Genomic DNA, 15,368 nt, shown 5'->3' with positions numbered 1-15,368 from the left:
TTTCCCCTGACTGAGGTGATAGAAGAGGGATAGCTATGCAGTATGATATAGGACTTCCATCTTTTCTGCGGACAACCCCTGTGTTCGCTAACCCGCGTAACCACTCGGAATGTTGCAAAATTGGTGAGAGATTTATGGCGCTACTCTCCCACTTTAGCAGAGAAGCACTCAAAGGTTGAACCTCACACTTCGCTACCGGAGTGTCATTCAGAGTCGGACTGCAAAACACCATCACTAGTGTGTTTCTATCGGGTTCTACAACAAGCCGCCACTGTGGAATCCCTGTTGAGCTTCAGAGGGTGTTCAATGATGTTTCATCACATGTGGTTATTACGGTCAGTTCAGCGTTGACTGGGAAGTGTAATAAGCAGCCCCATCACCTCTCCCAGTTTGTCAGGAACCACACAAACTGTCTGTCTTGTCGATTCTCCTAAAAGCCCTGGATTAGTCACAAACTTCAGTGCTGCTCTTAAGAGAGACAGAGGGGGTGTAGAGGAAAGAAGCGAGCCGTCATGAAAAGCCGCCGCTTCCTGATTTCGCAGAGATGCAATCACGGCACTATCTGATAGACGTGCTGGAGGAAATTGGATGAGCTGAGAGCTGCTCCGCCTGGACAGATTGGAAAGATGACTCCTTTGTCATGAAAGTGTCAGTCAATTCCCCCTACTGTCACCTGAACAACCAATCAGAGGGAGGGAGAGATGTTTCTTCTTTCCAGGGCTCCATGCTTTGCAGTGGGAGTGTTAATTAACAACAAAACATGTTTTATTGTCAAATACACCTGACAGGTGCAGTGAAATGTGCTGTTTTACAGGGTCTTCCATAGTAGTATGGCGCACCTGGAGCAAATTAGGTTTAAGTACCTTGCTCAAGGGCACACCGGCAGACGTTTTACCCTGTCGGCTCGGGTTTTCGATTCAGCAACCTTTCGGTTTCTGGCCCAACGCTCTAACTGTTGGGCTACCAGCCACCCTATCTATGTATCAACAGTACTGTACTGTCTGGAGCTAGGGCCTGAAAGAGATGTCATATTGTGTAAATAATAAAGCTGTCACAGTAGAGAGATGATTACAGCTGTAATAACAAGCTACAACATGATGATACCAATTTGGTAACACTTCATTTTAAGGGTCCATAGTAAACCATTTGTAAGGCATTTACAGTTTGCTCACCATGTATAAATCATTACTCCCACATGTGTAAATGTTAGTAAGCTAGTTATTCAGACATGCATATATATTTCCTTTTACGTCCTGTGTTGTGTGCTTGTTTTTCATTTTGACCAGGTACTGCTGGAATGGCTACCAATAACATGGCCTTCGTTTTGTGAGAAATTACACTGGTCACTCAAAACATTTCTGAAGTATTTTTTTTAAGTATTAATAGGACTCAGTTTAGATTAGGGACTGCACAAATACTTTACTAATGATTAGTAAATGGTTTAATAATGTGGGAGTAATGATTAATACATGGTGAACACACAATTTATAAATGCCTTCTAAATGGTTTATTATGGAACCGTATCATAAAGTGTTACCAATGATTTCATTTCCCCCACATCCAGCCCCTCCCTCTTTTTTCTACCACTATGTCTTTATAAAATCATGTTTTGTAGAACAGATGAAGATGTATGTAGAATGATGAAGATGTATGTAGAATGATGATGATGTATGTAGAACAGATGATGATGTATGTAGAATGATGAAGATGTATGTAGAATGATGTTGATGTATGTAGAACAGATTATGATGTATGTAGAATGATGCAGATGTATGTAGATTGATGATGATGTATGTAGAATGATGATGATGTATGTAGAACAGATGATGATGTATGTAGAATGATGATGATGTATGTAGAACAGATGATGATGTATGTAGAACAGATGATGATGTATGTAGAATGATGATGATGTATGTAGAATGATGATGATGTATGTAGAACAGATGAAGATGTATGTAGAACAGATGAAGATGTATGTAGAATGATGAAGATGTATGTAGAATGATGATGATGTATGTAGAATGATGAAGATGTATGTAGAACAGATGAAGATGTATGTAGAACAGATGAAGATGTATGTAGAACAGATGATGTATGTAGAACAGATGAAGATGTATGTAGAATGATGATGATGTATGTAGAATGATGATGATGTATGTAGAACAGATGAAGATGTATGTAGAATGATGATGTATGTAGAATGATGATGTATGAAGAATGATGAAGATGTATGTAGAATGATGATGATGTATGTAGAACAGATGAAGATGTATGTAGAATGATGATGATGTATGTAGAATGCTGATGATGTATGTAGAACAGATGAAGATGTATGTAGAATGATGATGATGTATGTAGAATGATGATGATGTATGTAGAATGATGAAGATGTATGAAGAATGATGAAGATGTATGTAGAATGATAATGATGTATGTAGAACAGATGAAGATGTATGTAGAATGATGATGTATGTAGAATGATGAAGATGTATGTAGAACAGATGATGATGTATGTAGAACAGATGAAGATGTATGTAGAATGATGATGATGTATGTAGAATGATGATGATGTATGTAGAATGATGAAGATGTATGTAGAATGATGATGATGTATGTAGAACAGATGAAGATGTATGTAGAATGATGATGATGTATGTAGAATGATGATGTATGTAGAACAGATGAAGATGTATGTAGAATGATGAAGATGTATGTAGAACAGATGATGATGTATGTAGAACAGATGAAGATGTATGTAGAATGATGACGATGTATGTAGAACAGATGAAGATGTATGTAGAATGATGATGTATGTAGAATGATGATGTCATGTTGCGTAACCCCTCTGATGATTGTGGTGTTTGTGTCGTGTTTGTTTCATAATGTCATGACGAGTTATAAGGTGTTACGCCACCCTTTCCACAGGGATGTAGAGATTCCATGTAAACATGCTTCAATTAAAAACGGAGAACCCTTCATTCCAGGTTATATTGCTTTCATGTCTATGGTATTACTCTGATAATAACAGGTTTTATCTACCTGTAGGTTCTCTGTCCTTCCTGACCAGGATGTATCAGTCTAACAGCAATGAAGGTTCCCAGTGTCACCACTCCTGTCTGTCTTTAGGAAAAGCAGTGCTCTGACTGTTTCTGTGTTTCCTGCAGTTTCCTCAGACCTGCGAGGAGTCTGGCTCTCCGTTCGTCTTCGTCTGCACCAACCCTCAGGAGCTGCTGGTGAAATTCCCCATGAAAGGGAAACATAAGATCTGTAAGTGATGCGTCTTTCTGTGTCGCAGAGTAGATCCCAACGAGTTTGGTTGAGCTTTCTGTGTCGCAGAGTAGATCCCAACGAGTTTGGTTTACCTTTCTGTGTCGCAGAGTAGATCCCAACGAGTTTGGTTTACCTTTCTGTGTCGCAGAGTAGATCCTAACGAGTCTGGTTTACCTTTCTGTGTCGCAGAGTAGATCCCAACGAGTTTGGTTGACCTTTCTGTGTCGCAGAGTAGATCCCAACGAGTTTGGTTGAGCGTTCTGTGTCGCAGAGTAACAAAGTTTGGTTGACCTTTCTGTGTCGCAAGCGCTGCATTTGTTGACACACATTCTCACTGCACACACACACACACACACACACACACACACACACTGTATACACACAAACAAACATATGTCTTGTGCAGGTGTAGGTCAGAGCGCATTCCCCCGCTGTAGCTGGGGATGTACCTGCAAGCTCTTTTGTTCGTTTTTCACAAACTCCTGAGACATGAAGGGTTGTTTATGTCCCCCTCTCCCGTCTCCGGTCCTTTAAGATGGATGGCAGGTCTTTGGGAGATTCAAGGTAAAAGACTAGCACTGCCCTTGATCAGTAAGGGAGGATTTCAGTTGTATTGTGAAGGGGTGAATTCAAGCAACAGCCCAGAGGGTTAAGGTGCTTGTGCTCATAAAAAACAACAATAGGTATATCATCTGAGGAAACCATTTAGTCATCATTCTGTATTTGCTAACTGGTTCCACTCCCATTGATTTGCATGGAGTTATGCTAATGCTAAGCTGTGAGCCAATGCTAAGCTGTGAGCTAACTGCACTAACCCAAATCTTAGATCCCTGACGTTGAGTCCATAGACCACTAAGTCTAGGCATCCATTCTAAACAGTAACATGTATATTTTGAATGCACTATCCCTTTAATACATTGAATAATGCCTTATTACCTTTATATTGAGTGTAACCTATAAGATATCCAACTAGTCCCCAGACAGTTAATTTCTAGCACACTATTGGACCTGTCATCTCCTCTTTATATCCAGCTAGTATTTCACCCTCTATTACTCTGCAGCCTCTGAAGGCTCAGAACCATCTCCAGGGAGACCACCTGTGAACCCCACACAAGTGCTGGTGGGGGGGGGGGGGGGGTCTGTGTGTTTCTGTGAGTCAAACGGGGGAACCTGCTGTTAGAAGCTGGCCGAGTATTTAGAGGGTTAGCTGCTGGAGCCAAGCAGACATTATGTATCTATTCACAGTGTCTCTCTCTGTCACTCTCTGTTTCTGTGTCTCTCTCCCTCGCTCTCTCAATTCAATTTAATTACATTTCAATTCTCTGTCTCTCTCCCTCTCTCAATTTAATTCAATTTAAATTATCTCTCTCTCTCTCTCACTCTTGTGTTCTTGTCTTCCGCCTGGGTTGCCTCCCTAACACACAGGGTCAGGGGGCTACTGCCGCCACTCTCGTTCAGGGAGGCCCAGTGGGACTGTTCTTCAGCCCTCCACTGTGTTAGACAGGAAAGGACCTCTTCTCTTGTCCAGCTAGCTGCCTCAGACCTGACAGGGCAGCAGAGCGGTGGAAGGTAGACAGGAAAGGACCTCTTCTCTTGTTCAGCTAGCTGCCTCAGACCTGACAGGGCAGCAGAGCGGTGGAAGGTAGACAGGAAAGGACCTCTTCTCTTGTTCAGCTAGCTGCCTCAGACCTGACAGGGCAGCAGAGCGGTGGAAGGATTAGACAGTGTTGACACTTAAAGGTCTGCTGACATAAAGGTCTGCTAGTAAACTGCTTATGAACGTTGACTTATTTAGAAACAATTTACTGTTAAACTATTTCCTATTAAACTATTCACTATTAAACTATTCACTATTAAACTATTTACTATTAAACTATTCACTATTAAACTATTCACTATTAAACTATTCACTATTAAACTATTCACTATTAAACTATTTACTAATGAAAACTATTTCCTATTAAACTATTCACTATTAAACTATTTACTATTAAACTATTTACTATTAAACTATTTACTATTAAACTATTCCCTATTAAACTATTAAACTATTTACTATTAAACTATTTCCTATTAAACTATTCACTATTAAACTATTCACTATTAAACTATTCACTATTAAACTATTCACTATTAAACTATTCACTATTAAACTATTTACTATTAAACTATTCACTATTAAACTATTCACTATTAAACTATTTCCTATTAAACTATTCACTATTAAACTATTTCCTATTAAACTATTCACTATTAAACTATTTACTATTAAACTATTTACTATTAAACTATTCACTATTAAACTATTTCCTATTAAACTATTTCCTATTAAACTATTCACTATTAAACTATTCACTATTAAACTATTCACTATTAAACTATTCACTATTAAACTATTCACTATTAAACTATTTACTAATGAAAACTATTTCCTATTAAACTATTCACTATTAAACTATTTCCTATTAAACTATTTCCTATTAAACTATTTCCTATTAAACTATTTCCTATTAAACTATTAATTAAACTATTCACTATTAAACTATTTCCTATTAAACTATTTCCTATTAAACTATTCACTATTAAACTATTTCCTATTAAACTATTCACTATTAAACTATTCACTATTAAACTATTCACTATTAAACTATTCACTATTAAACTATTCACTATTAAACTATTCACTACTAAAACTATTTCCTATTAAACTATTCACTATTAAACTATTTACTATTAAACTATTTACTATTAAACTATTCACTATTAAACTATTTACTATTAAACTATTCACTATTAAACTATTTACTAATGAAAACTATTTCCTATTAAACTATTCACTATTAAACTATTTACTATTAAACTATTTCCTATTAAACTATTCACTATTAAACTATTTACTATTAAACTATTTACTATTAAACTATTTACTAATGAAAACTATTTACTATTAAACTATTCACTGTTAAACTATTTACTAATGAAAACTATTTACTATTAAACTATTCACTGTTAAACTATTAACTATTAAACTATTCACTATTAAACTATTCACTGTTAAACTATTAACTATTAAACTATTCACTATTAAACTATTCACTATTAAACTATTCACTGTTAAACTATTAACTATTAAACTATTCACTATTAAACTATTTACTATTAAACTATTTCCTATTAAACTATTTCCTATTAAACTATTCACTATTAAACTATTTAGTATAGAAACCTATTTCCTATTAAACAATTCACTAATAGTTTACTATTTTATGACTAAACTATTTAGCTTCATAATGACACCCTGTCCACCAAGCAGTATTGCATTCAATGCTGGTACCCATGGAGAGAGGAGAGGTGTTGTGGTAAATATGGGCTATAGGAACCAAGAGAGACAGGTCATTAGACTGGTCATTAGGGAGAGACTGGTTATTAGAGTGGTCATTAGTGAGAGACTGGTTATTAGAGTGGTCATTAGGGAGAGACTGGAAATTACACTGGTTATTAGGGAGAGACTGGAAGTTACACTGGTCATTAGACTGGTTATTAGGGAGAGACTCGAAATTACCCTGGTCATTAGACTGGTCATTATGGAGAGACTGGTTATTAGACTGGTCATTATGGAGAGACTGGTCATTATGGGTCCTGCAGAGTAGTGACATTCAGAAGGGGAGAATGATGTGAATTCTTCATTGAGGTGTGGGTGGATGTTCAATGTAATGTACACTGGATAGAGCCCATTGTGGTGTGGGTGACTGTGCATGCGTGTGTGTGCATAGATCAATGTGTTTGTGTGTGTCTGTGTGTATGTTTACAAACTGGGGACTGTCCTCTGATTGTACCCATTCATCCACACACTGTAACGACCCCAGCCAACCACTTCTGTCGAGGCTGAAGGTCACCCCGGCTGTTCAGAGCTATCAAACAACCTGACAAGTGCCCCCCCCCCCCCCCACCCCACCCCCACCCCTCTCTCTGTCTCTCTGTCTCTGTGTCTCTGTGTCTCTGTGTCTCTCTGTCTCTGTGTCATTTTTTCTCTCTCTCTCTTTCTCCCACTCTCCCACCCCTCTTTCTCTCTCTATTTCTCCTCCCCTCTTTCTCTCTCTCTGTCTCACTCTCTCTCGTGAGATACTGCAGAGTGCTGATCCAGACCCTTCATCTGCTTGCTGGCTACTGCAAATGTTCCAGTCTCTCCAGTTACCAGCCTTTAGTGTCTAACTGATCTCCTTAAAGAGTGTGACCCAGTCATCCTGAACACCTCTCCGTTTCACTTGGTTTCATTAGGACACTATTCACTTAGCTTTATGTGCTTCGGATGACATGTGAGGTGAAAATCTGGTCTATTCTCTCTCTTCGCTCGCTCTCTCTCTTTCTTTCTAACACACACACACACACACACACACACACACACACACTCATATAAGTAGGTACATCAGATTTCTCACAATGAAATGCGTTTGGATACTGTACATGCCCGGGGAAGAAAAAGGAACCTGTTTATTTGTACATTGTGTCAGCGAGGTGTGAGTGAGTACCACAGACAACTGTCTCTGAGAGTACGCTTCCTTGTTTGCCCTGCGTTTACTGCTGTGTACACAAAGAACCCCTTCCAGCTGTCTTGTCACAATGCCATTTGCATCCATGTTGGTGAATACATTGACAAGCACTGCAATATGTATGGCTGCCGTCCCCCAGGTTACACAGAGATGGAAGTGGTTTGATAATCCCACTGAAGTGAAGTGTAGGGCGGGGGGGGGGGGGCTGCTCCAGTAGCCATCCAGTAACCATCCAGTAACCATCCAGTAACCATCCTACCTCACGGTTAGCTCTTTGTTTTACCACGTTGAAAACACAGTGCCATGGGATTGAAACAGAAAGCCAATTAGCTTAATCAGCGTCCAGCTTTTTCTCTGGAGGGGGTCCTTGCATTTTCTACCTCTTTTTACTCCTCCGCCGGGAGACTGAAGAGGTTAGCGAGAGAAGAAAGTCCTCTTCTTTTGGTTATTTATTTATTCATGGATTTATTTAATATTCATGATTTTTCCAGGACTATCTGGCTGCAGAGGGGAATTTACTGCTCTGGAGGCGACGGACTGGGAACGAAATCACGTTTTAGCTCCATTGAGCTTTGTGGATGAAGGGAAGGGAAAAAAGAGAGAGAGAGGGAGGGAGATGAGGGTTTATGTTCCTCCAGTAAATGGGAGGTAGGCCTGTAAGGTGACAGGCTGTGTTTATTACTGATCTGTCAGCCGGTTAATGGGTAAAGGAGAGTGGAGCAGAGCAGCTCATATAGAGGCCAGGCTGGAACTGCATGACAGGCAGAGAATGAGCTCTCAACAGTGGTCTGGATTCATAGTACCACTCTGGCAGACCCAGTCTTCAAGGTTGCTTCCACATCCCCAAAGAATAACCCCATCGCTTTCTCTACATTCTCAACCGACATTCTCCCCCAGACTTTATTTTCAGTTTTCCCCTCTTCCTCGTATAACAGGCAGAGAGAGCTCTTAACAATGGGACTCAATGCTAGTACTACTAACAGAACCAATGATGGTACTACTAACAGAACCAATGATAGTACTACTAACAGAACCAATGATAGTACTACTAACAGAACCAATGATGGTACTACTAACAGAACCAATGATAGTACTACTAACAGAACCAATGATGGTACTACTAACAGAACCAATGCTAGTACTACTAACAGAACCAATGATGGTACTACTAACAGAACCAATGATGGTACTACTAACATAACCAATGATAGTACTACTAACAGAACCAATGATAGTACTACTAACAGAACCAATGATGGTACTACTAACAGAACCAATAATGGTACTACTCTAACAGAACCAATGATAGTACTACTAACAGAACCAATGATAGTTTTATTTATTTTATTTTACCTTTATTTAACTAGGCAAGTCAGTTAAGAACAAATTCTTATTTTCAATGACGGCCTAGGAACAGTGGGTTAACTGCTTGTTCAGGGGCAGAACGACAGATTTGTACCTTGTCAGCTCGGGGGTTAGAACTTGCAACCTTCCGGTTACTAGTCCAACACTCTAACCACTAGGCTCCCCTGTCGCCCCAAATGATGATAGTACTACTAACAGAACCAATGATGGTACTACTCTAACAGAACCAATGATAGTACTACTAACAGAACCAATGATGGTACTACTCTAACAGAACCAATGATAGTACTACTAACAGAACCAATGATGGTACTACTCTAACAGAACCAATGATAGTGCTACTAACAGAACCAATGATGGTACTTCTAACAGAACCAATTATAGTACTTCTAACAGAACCAATGATGGTACTACTCTAACAGAACCAATGATAGTACTACTAACATAACCAATGTTGGTACTACTCTAACAGAACCAATTATAGTACTTCTAACAGAACCAATTATGGTACTTCTCTAACAGAACCAATTATGGTACTTCTCTAACAGAACCAATGATAGTACTTCTAACAGAACCAATGATCGTACTACTCTAACAGAACCAGTGACAGTACTACTAACAGAACCAGTGACAGTACTACTAACAGAACCAATGATGGTACTACTCTAACAATACCAATGATGGTACTACTAACAGAACCAATGATGGTACTACTAACAGAACCAATGATGGTACTACTAACAGAACCAATGACCATACTAGCACTAACAGAACCAATGATGGTACTACTCTAATAGAACCAATGATAGTACTACTAACAGAACCAATGGTGGTACTACTCTAACAGAACCAATTATAGTACTTCTAACAGAACCAATGATGGTACTACTAACAGAACCAATGATGGTACTACTCTAACAGAACCAATGATGGTACTACTCTAACAGAACCAATGATGGTACTACTAACAGAACCAATGATGGTACTACTAACAGAACCAGTGATAGTACTACTAACAGAACCAATGATGGTACTACTCTAACAGAACCAATGATGGTACTACTCTAACATAACCAATGATAGTACTACTAACAGAACCAATGATAGTACTACTAACAGAACCAATGTTGGTAGTACTCTAACAGAACCAATGATAGTACTACTAACAGAACCAATGATGGTACTACTCTAACAGAACCAATGATAGTACTACTAACATAACCAATGATAGTAGTACCATCATTGGTTCTGTTAGTAGTACTATCATTGGTTATGTTAGTAGTACTATCATTGGTTCTGTTAGAGTAGTACCATCATTGGTTCTGTTAGTAGTACTCTAACAGAACCAATTATAGTACTTCTAACAGAACCAATGATGGTACTTCTCTAACAGAACCAATGATAGTACTACTAACAGAACCAATGATGGTACTACTCTAACAGAACCAGTGAAAGTACTACTAACAGAACCAATGATGGTACTACTAACAGAACCAATGATGGTACTACTAAAAGAACCAATGACCATACTAGCACTAACAGAACCAATGAGGGTACTACTCTAACAGAACCAATGATAGTACTACTAACAGAACCAATTATAGTACTACTAACAGAACCAATGGTGGTACTACTCTAACAGAACCAATTATAGTACTTCTAACAGAACCAATGATGGTACTACTAACAGAACCTATGATGGTACTACTAACAGAACCAATGATGGTACTACTAACAGAACCAATGATGGTACTACTAACAGAACCAATGATGGTACCACTAACAGAACCAATGATGGTACCACTAACAGAACCAATGATGGTACTACTAATAGAACCAATGATGGTACTACAAACAGAACCAATGATGGTACTACTAACAGAACCAATGATGGTACTACTAACAGAACCAATGACCATACTAGCACTAACAGAACCAATGACCATACTAGCACTAACAGAACCAATGATGGTACGTACTACTTACGTAACCCATGACGGTACTACTAACAGAACCAATGACGGTACTACTAACAGAACTCATGATGGTACTACTAACAGAACCAATGATAGTACTACTAACAGGACCAATGATGGTACTACTAACAGAACTAATGATGGTACCACTAACAGAACCAATGATGGTACCACTAACAGAACCAATGATGGTACGTACTACTTACGTAACCCATGACGGTACTACTAACAGAACCAATGACGGTACTACTAACAGAACTCATGATGGTACAGTACATCCACCTCTCTCCCCTTCTGCTAAACCTTTCTGTGGTATTGATCAGGCTCAACGCTGTGCTGTGTAGGTGGTGTGATTCATTTCCTTGATTAGGCAGAGATTACCCTGCTGTGGGGAGTTAGTGCTGGCCCTGCTAGAATTCATCGCTCTTAGGCTGCTGCCTTGTTTTTGTTAATTTGTCAGGTCAGAAATCAAGGATCAATCGCTGGTTTATTTGCCTAGTTCAAGTAGCAATAGGGGTGAGGATGTTATTATGGGCACTTTCAATCTGACTGGTCACAGTAGTTGACATTGAGTGGGCAGCGATTGGCCTCATTTGTTTACAGATTCTGTGTCTGATTGTGAAGATTTGTGTTGTTACTAGTAAAAGGACTGTGAAATGGGTTGTGTGACATGATCCACTTGGAATCGTGATTGCCGTATCGTAATATCTTTTCTGCCGTGGTATGTTTTGTGAGCTTACAATACTTATCCCTATTATTTAATGCACCCACCTTTTTTAAAGCAATTCAATTCATGTATGAATTATTGTTGAGTTGTTTTGATTCATGCGTAGTGTGTCAATGTTCATGTACAAACTGCATTTTGTGTTATTTACAGCTGACTGTGTTGGCCACACTGTGTAGCTAAAGCATCAAAATCCAGACTTCACTAAACTGTTTACCCAACATGCTCATTCACCACATCTGCCAGAAAGATCAACATTACTCAAGTCCTTCATCAGCTTACTGTCTCCAACCTGCCTCTCCTGAATACAAAAAAGCATGTGGCTACTTGTGATTCTCACTCACTTAAAGCCTCTTCTCCATTTTGAGAAGACTGACGCAATAGCTATTGTTGTCATGGAGACCGCACAGTCCATGTTTAACGGGCTGTTTTTTTTACAGTCCAAGAGAAGACTATGCAAACAGTGAGCTGTGTTTGCCCTGTGTGGTTGAGCAGTGATCCAGGAAGGCGGTCAGTCGACAGTTCCCCGGGACTCCAAACAGACCATGACTCCAGTCCTCATTATAACAGTGGGACGGACCACCTGAGGACCGAACATAAATAATGCAGAGAGAACCAGAGTTCTGCTGACAAACCCTTCCCCCTCGACCACATGGTTGAACCCCTAGCCCTGGAGGGCATGGTAAAGACGACACCATACCACACCGTTATGACACTCTATTCCTGTGACTGACGTATTTTCTACCTCCTCTCCACGGGGCCCTATATGGGGTTTCCTATGGATGTGGGCACGGGCCCGCAGCTTTGGCTCTGAAAAATAACCCACAGCAAAAAAAATCGAATTCTTTATCTTAATTTGATCCTAATTTACTCCGACAGTCGCAATGAAAAGTGTGAGATGAAAGAGTTGAAATTCCAAAGAAGAGGTAATGACCATGGCGAGTCGATAGTGATATTGGTCTTACTCTGCTGTGTGTTTTCCCCATCTCCCATCAGTATGTTTAGCTTGGTCTCTCTTAAAATGTAGACTGTTTCCTACTTTGTTACCAGAGGCAAGGGCCCTTGACTCACTGCCACCAGCCTCTGCCAAGACAGCCTTTTTAAGCTGTGATAAAAAATTTACGAGAGAGAGAGAGAGAATTCTATGGTGGAGAACAGAGGCCACATTCGGAGAGAAGCAGCTGCTCCCTGATAGCGGTTGGAAGGTCTCCTCAGTACTCGGCAGTGTTCTGCTCTCCCCATGCCCACCATGAATATTGCATTAGCCCACTACAGGGCCCCTTGTGTTTGCCCCCCAAGAGAGGAGAGTAGAGCAGCCATGGTACTGGAGCGTACGAGGAGTCAAGCCCACACTCCCCCACACCGCCAGGCCCATCCACATTTAGCTTGCACAGGCAGACGCTCCAAACTCCAGACCAGCTTTCCATCAGCATAATCTCCCAGACTGACTCAGAGGACTCCTGTCTCATAATGTGTCAACCTCAATTATATTAATGTGCGCACCCGAGAAAAATGTCTGACATTTGCTGGCATTTACAGGACGAGTAACTGTTTTCTGGCTGGTGTTTTTTGCTCAAGCTGAGTCGTCTTAGAGGCCCTTTTGAAATAAACCACATATTGGCTCTGTGTTGACCCGTCTCCCACTGATTAGCTAAAGAAACAAAGCTATGGTAAATAGCAGCACCGAGGCCACAATTATGTCAAAATACTATTTTTTTTGTTCATATTATCTCCACAGCAATTGAAAATTGGCACCTCCTTTGAACAAGGTCAATAATGGTACAAGTGAAGAGGCCATTTTGAGAGGCGAGCCTAGCTGGCTGTTATTAGCTATTAGCCTAATTCCCTGGCCCTTAAACACACACCTGGAGGCCAAGGGCAGTCCTGACCGTGAGGTCAGCCCCTGTTAAACTGGAGCTTTCGTCTCGCGAGCTCCCTCCTTCCCCATCTCATCCTCCTCCTCCATAGTGTTTCATTAGTGTTTCACCGACTCCATTACCCTGCTGTAATGTGCACTTAGCCGCCTAATCTCTATGCGGCTGACATGTGACTCCCCCAGTGCACTTTGCACACCTTCTCTCATTTGAACAGGGGACATCCTCTGAGAATGCCAATTTACTGGTTAATGCAGAAGAGGCATGTGTTCCTTCCTCGCTATCGCTCACCTTCCTGTTGCTGCACTCTGTCACAACACCCGCCTTAATTCTTACCTCATTTAAAAAAAAATCTGTTCACTTCAGCACCGCTCTTCACTTTGTCCCACAACCCATGAGACCTGCAAAAGGAGGACCAGTAATTGAAGAAAGCGCATACTTTCTCAAGACTAGCACTTAAAAACAGTTCAAGGGTTCAATCTACCTTGAAGAGGTAAACAACTTGTTCTGGGTTTTTGTTGAAGGCATAGGGTTTTGCCTGTCCATCTGTGTTTACCTCAATGGCTTATGTTGTCTCTATGCATCATGCTTGCTAGCTGCACTTTGCCCACTCTCACTGGGAGCACATGCCCAGAAAGTATCCATTACTCTCTCTGGTAGTCTAGGAGATGTGCTGATCTGTCCAAGCTCTTGGATAGGTTTGGAATTCCATTTGTAAGGGCGGCAGGTAGCCTAGCAGTTAGAGCGTTGGGCCAATAATCAAAAGGTTGCTAGTTCAAATCCCCGAGAGCCAGGGTCGTCGTTGATAATGGCAGACCCTGGCCGTGACCCCATTCTCCAAGAGTGTCTCGGGAGGAGTTGGCATATGCACAAAAACACATTTCCATTTCACACCTGGGAGACTTGAATAAATTCTTCCCATTAGGAAAACAGTGAAGCTAATAACATAACGTTGAAGCTAAACACCTGCAGTGAGGCTAGTATATGTACATGTGTGAAATAGGACAAATTTAAGCATCTAATTATTATTATAAGCCCCCAGCAATCAGGCCAATGCTTCTGGCATTCCCTATCGCTAATTAACTGGAACTAGCAAAGCTTTCCTCTGAATCTCCACTGGGTTGTGTCTCTTCCAAAAGATCTCATGTCCCAGTTTAGTATCCCACACAGTTTTTCACACCAGAGATATAGCCGCAGATCGAGACCGTAATCACTGGGAAATATCACATCTTTTCCCTCCATTTTGACAGTTCACATTGCAGAGATGTACAGCTCACCAGCCTGTGCATCTGAAAATAATCTCCTTCGTCTTGACTTGTCAGAACAAAATGTGAGAACCCAGAGGGGTTCTCCACTGAGTCAGCGATGAGGGAGGGAGATGTCAAAGACGCTGTGGCTCTATTTCAAACCAGTTCCTCCTGCAGGCAGCTAAGTAGTTCCTGTTGTTTAGCTCGCCACAGCTAAGGCCAATGAAAAGAATGCCGTGACAAGAGCTAAAGCAACGACTAAGTAAACTGATTAATGCGTAACTGTGAGCAAAGTTGGCCCCAGGTAGTAAGCTACATCTGTTACAAATGACTTCATAGATCTATGGAGAGAGACTTAA

The 15,368-nt window shown here is 40.4% G+C and overlaps 1 protein-coding gene across 2 annotated transcripts in view; it reads left to right on the top strand.

Annotated features, from left to right (window-relative positions):
- LOC139385170 (thyroid hormone receptor interactor 4) overlaps positions 1-15,368 on the top strand; it is a 71,909-nt gene that overhangs the window by 37,736 nt on the left and 18,805 nt on the right. The window contains exon 11 of one of the 2 annotated variants that reach the window (XM_071130258.1): positions 3,168-3,270. The exons of the other annotated variant lie outside the window; for it this stretch is intronic. Coding sequence (XP_070986359.1) covers positions 3,168-3,270 — 103 coding nt within the window. The remainder of the gene's footprint in view (positions 1-3,167; positions 3,271-15,368) is intronic. 2 annotated transcript variants of the gene reach the window in all.

Source organism: Oncorhynchus clarkii, chromosome 26 (genome assembly GCF_045791955.1).
Source record: "Oncorhynchus clarkii lewisi isolate Uvic-CL-2024 chromosome 26, UVic_Ocla_1.0, whole genome shotgun sequence".
Taxonomy (NCBI): domain Eukaryota; kingdom Metazoa; phylum Chordata; class Actinopteri; order Salmoniformes; family Salmonidae; genus Oncorhynchus; species Oncorhynchus clarkii.
The sequence above is the reverse complement of the archived record's forward strand: the minus strand, read 5'-3'. Positions and strand labels throughout refer to the sequence as shown.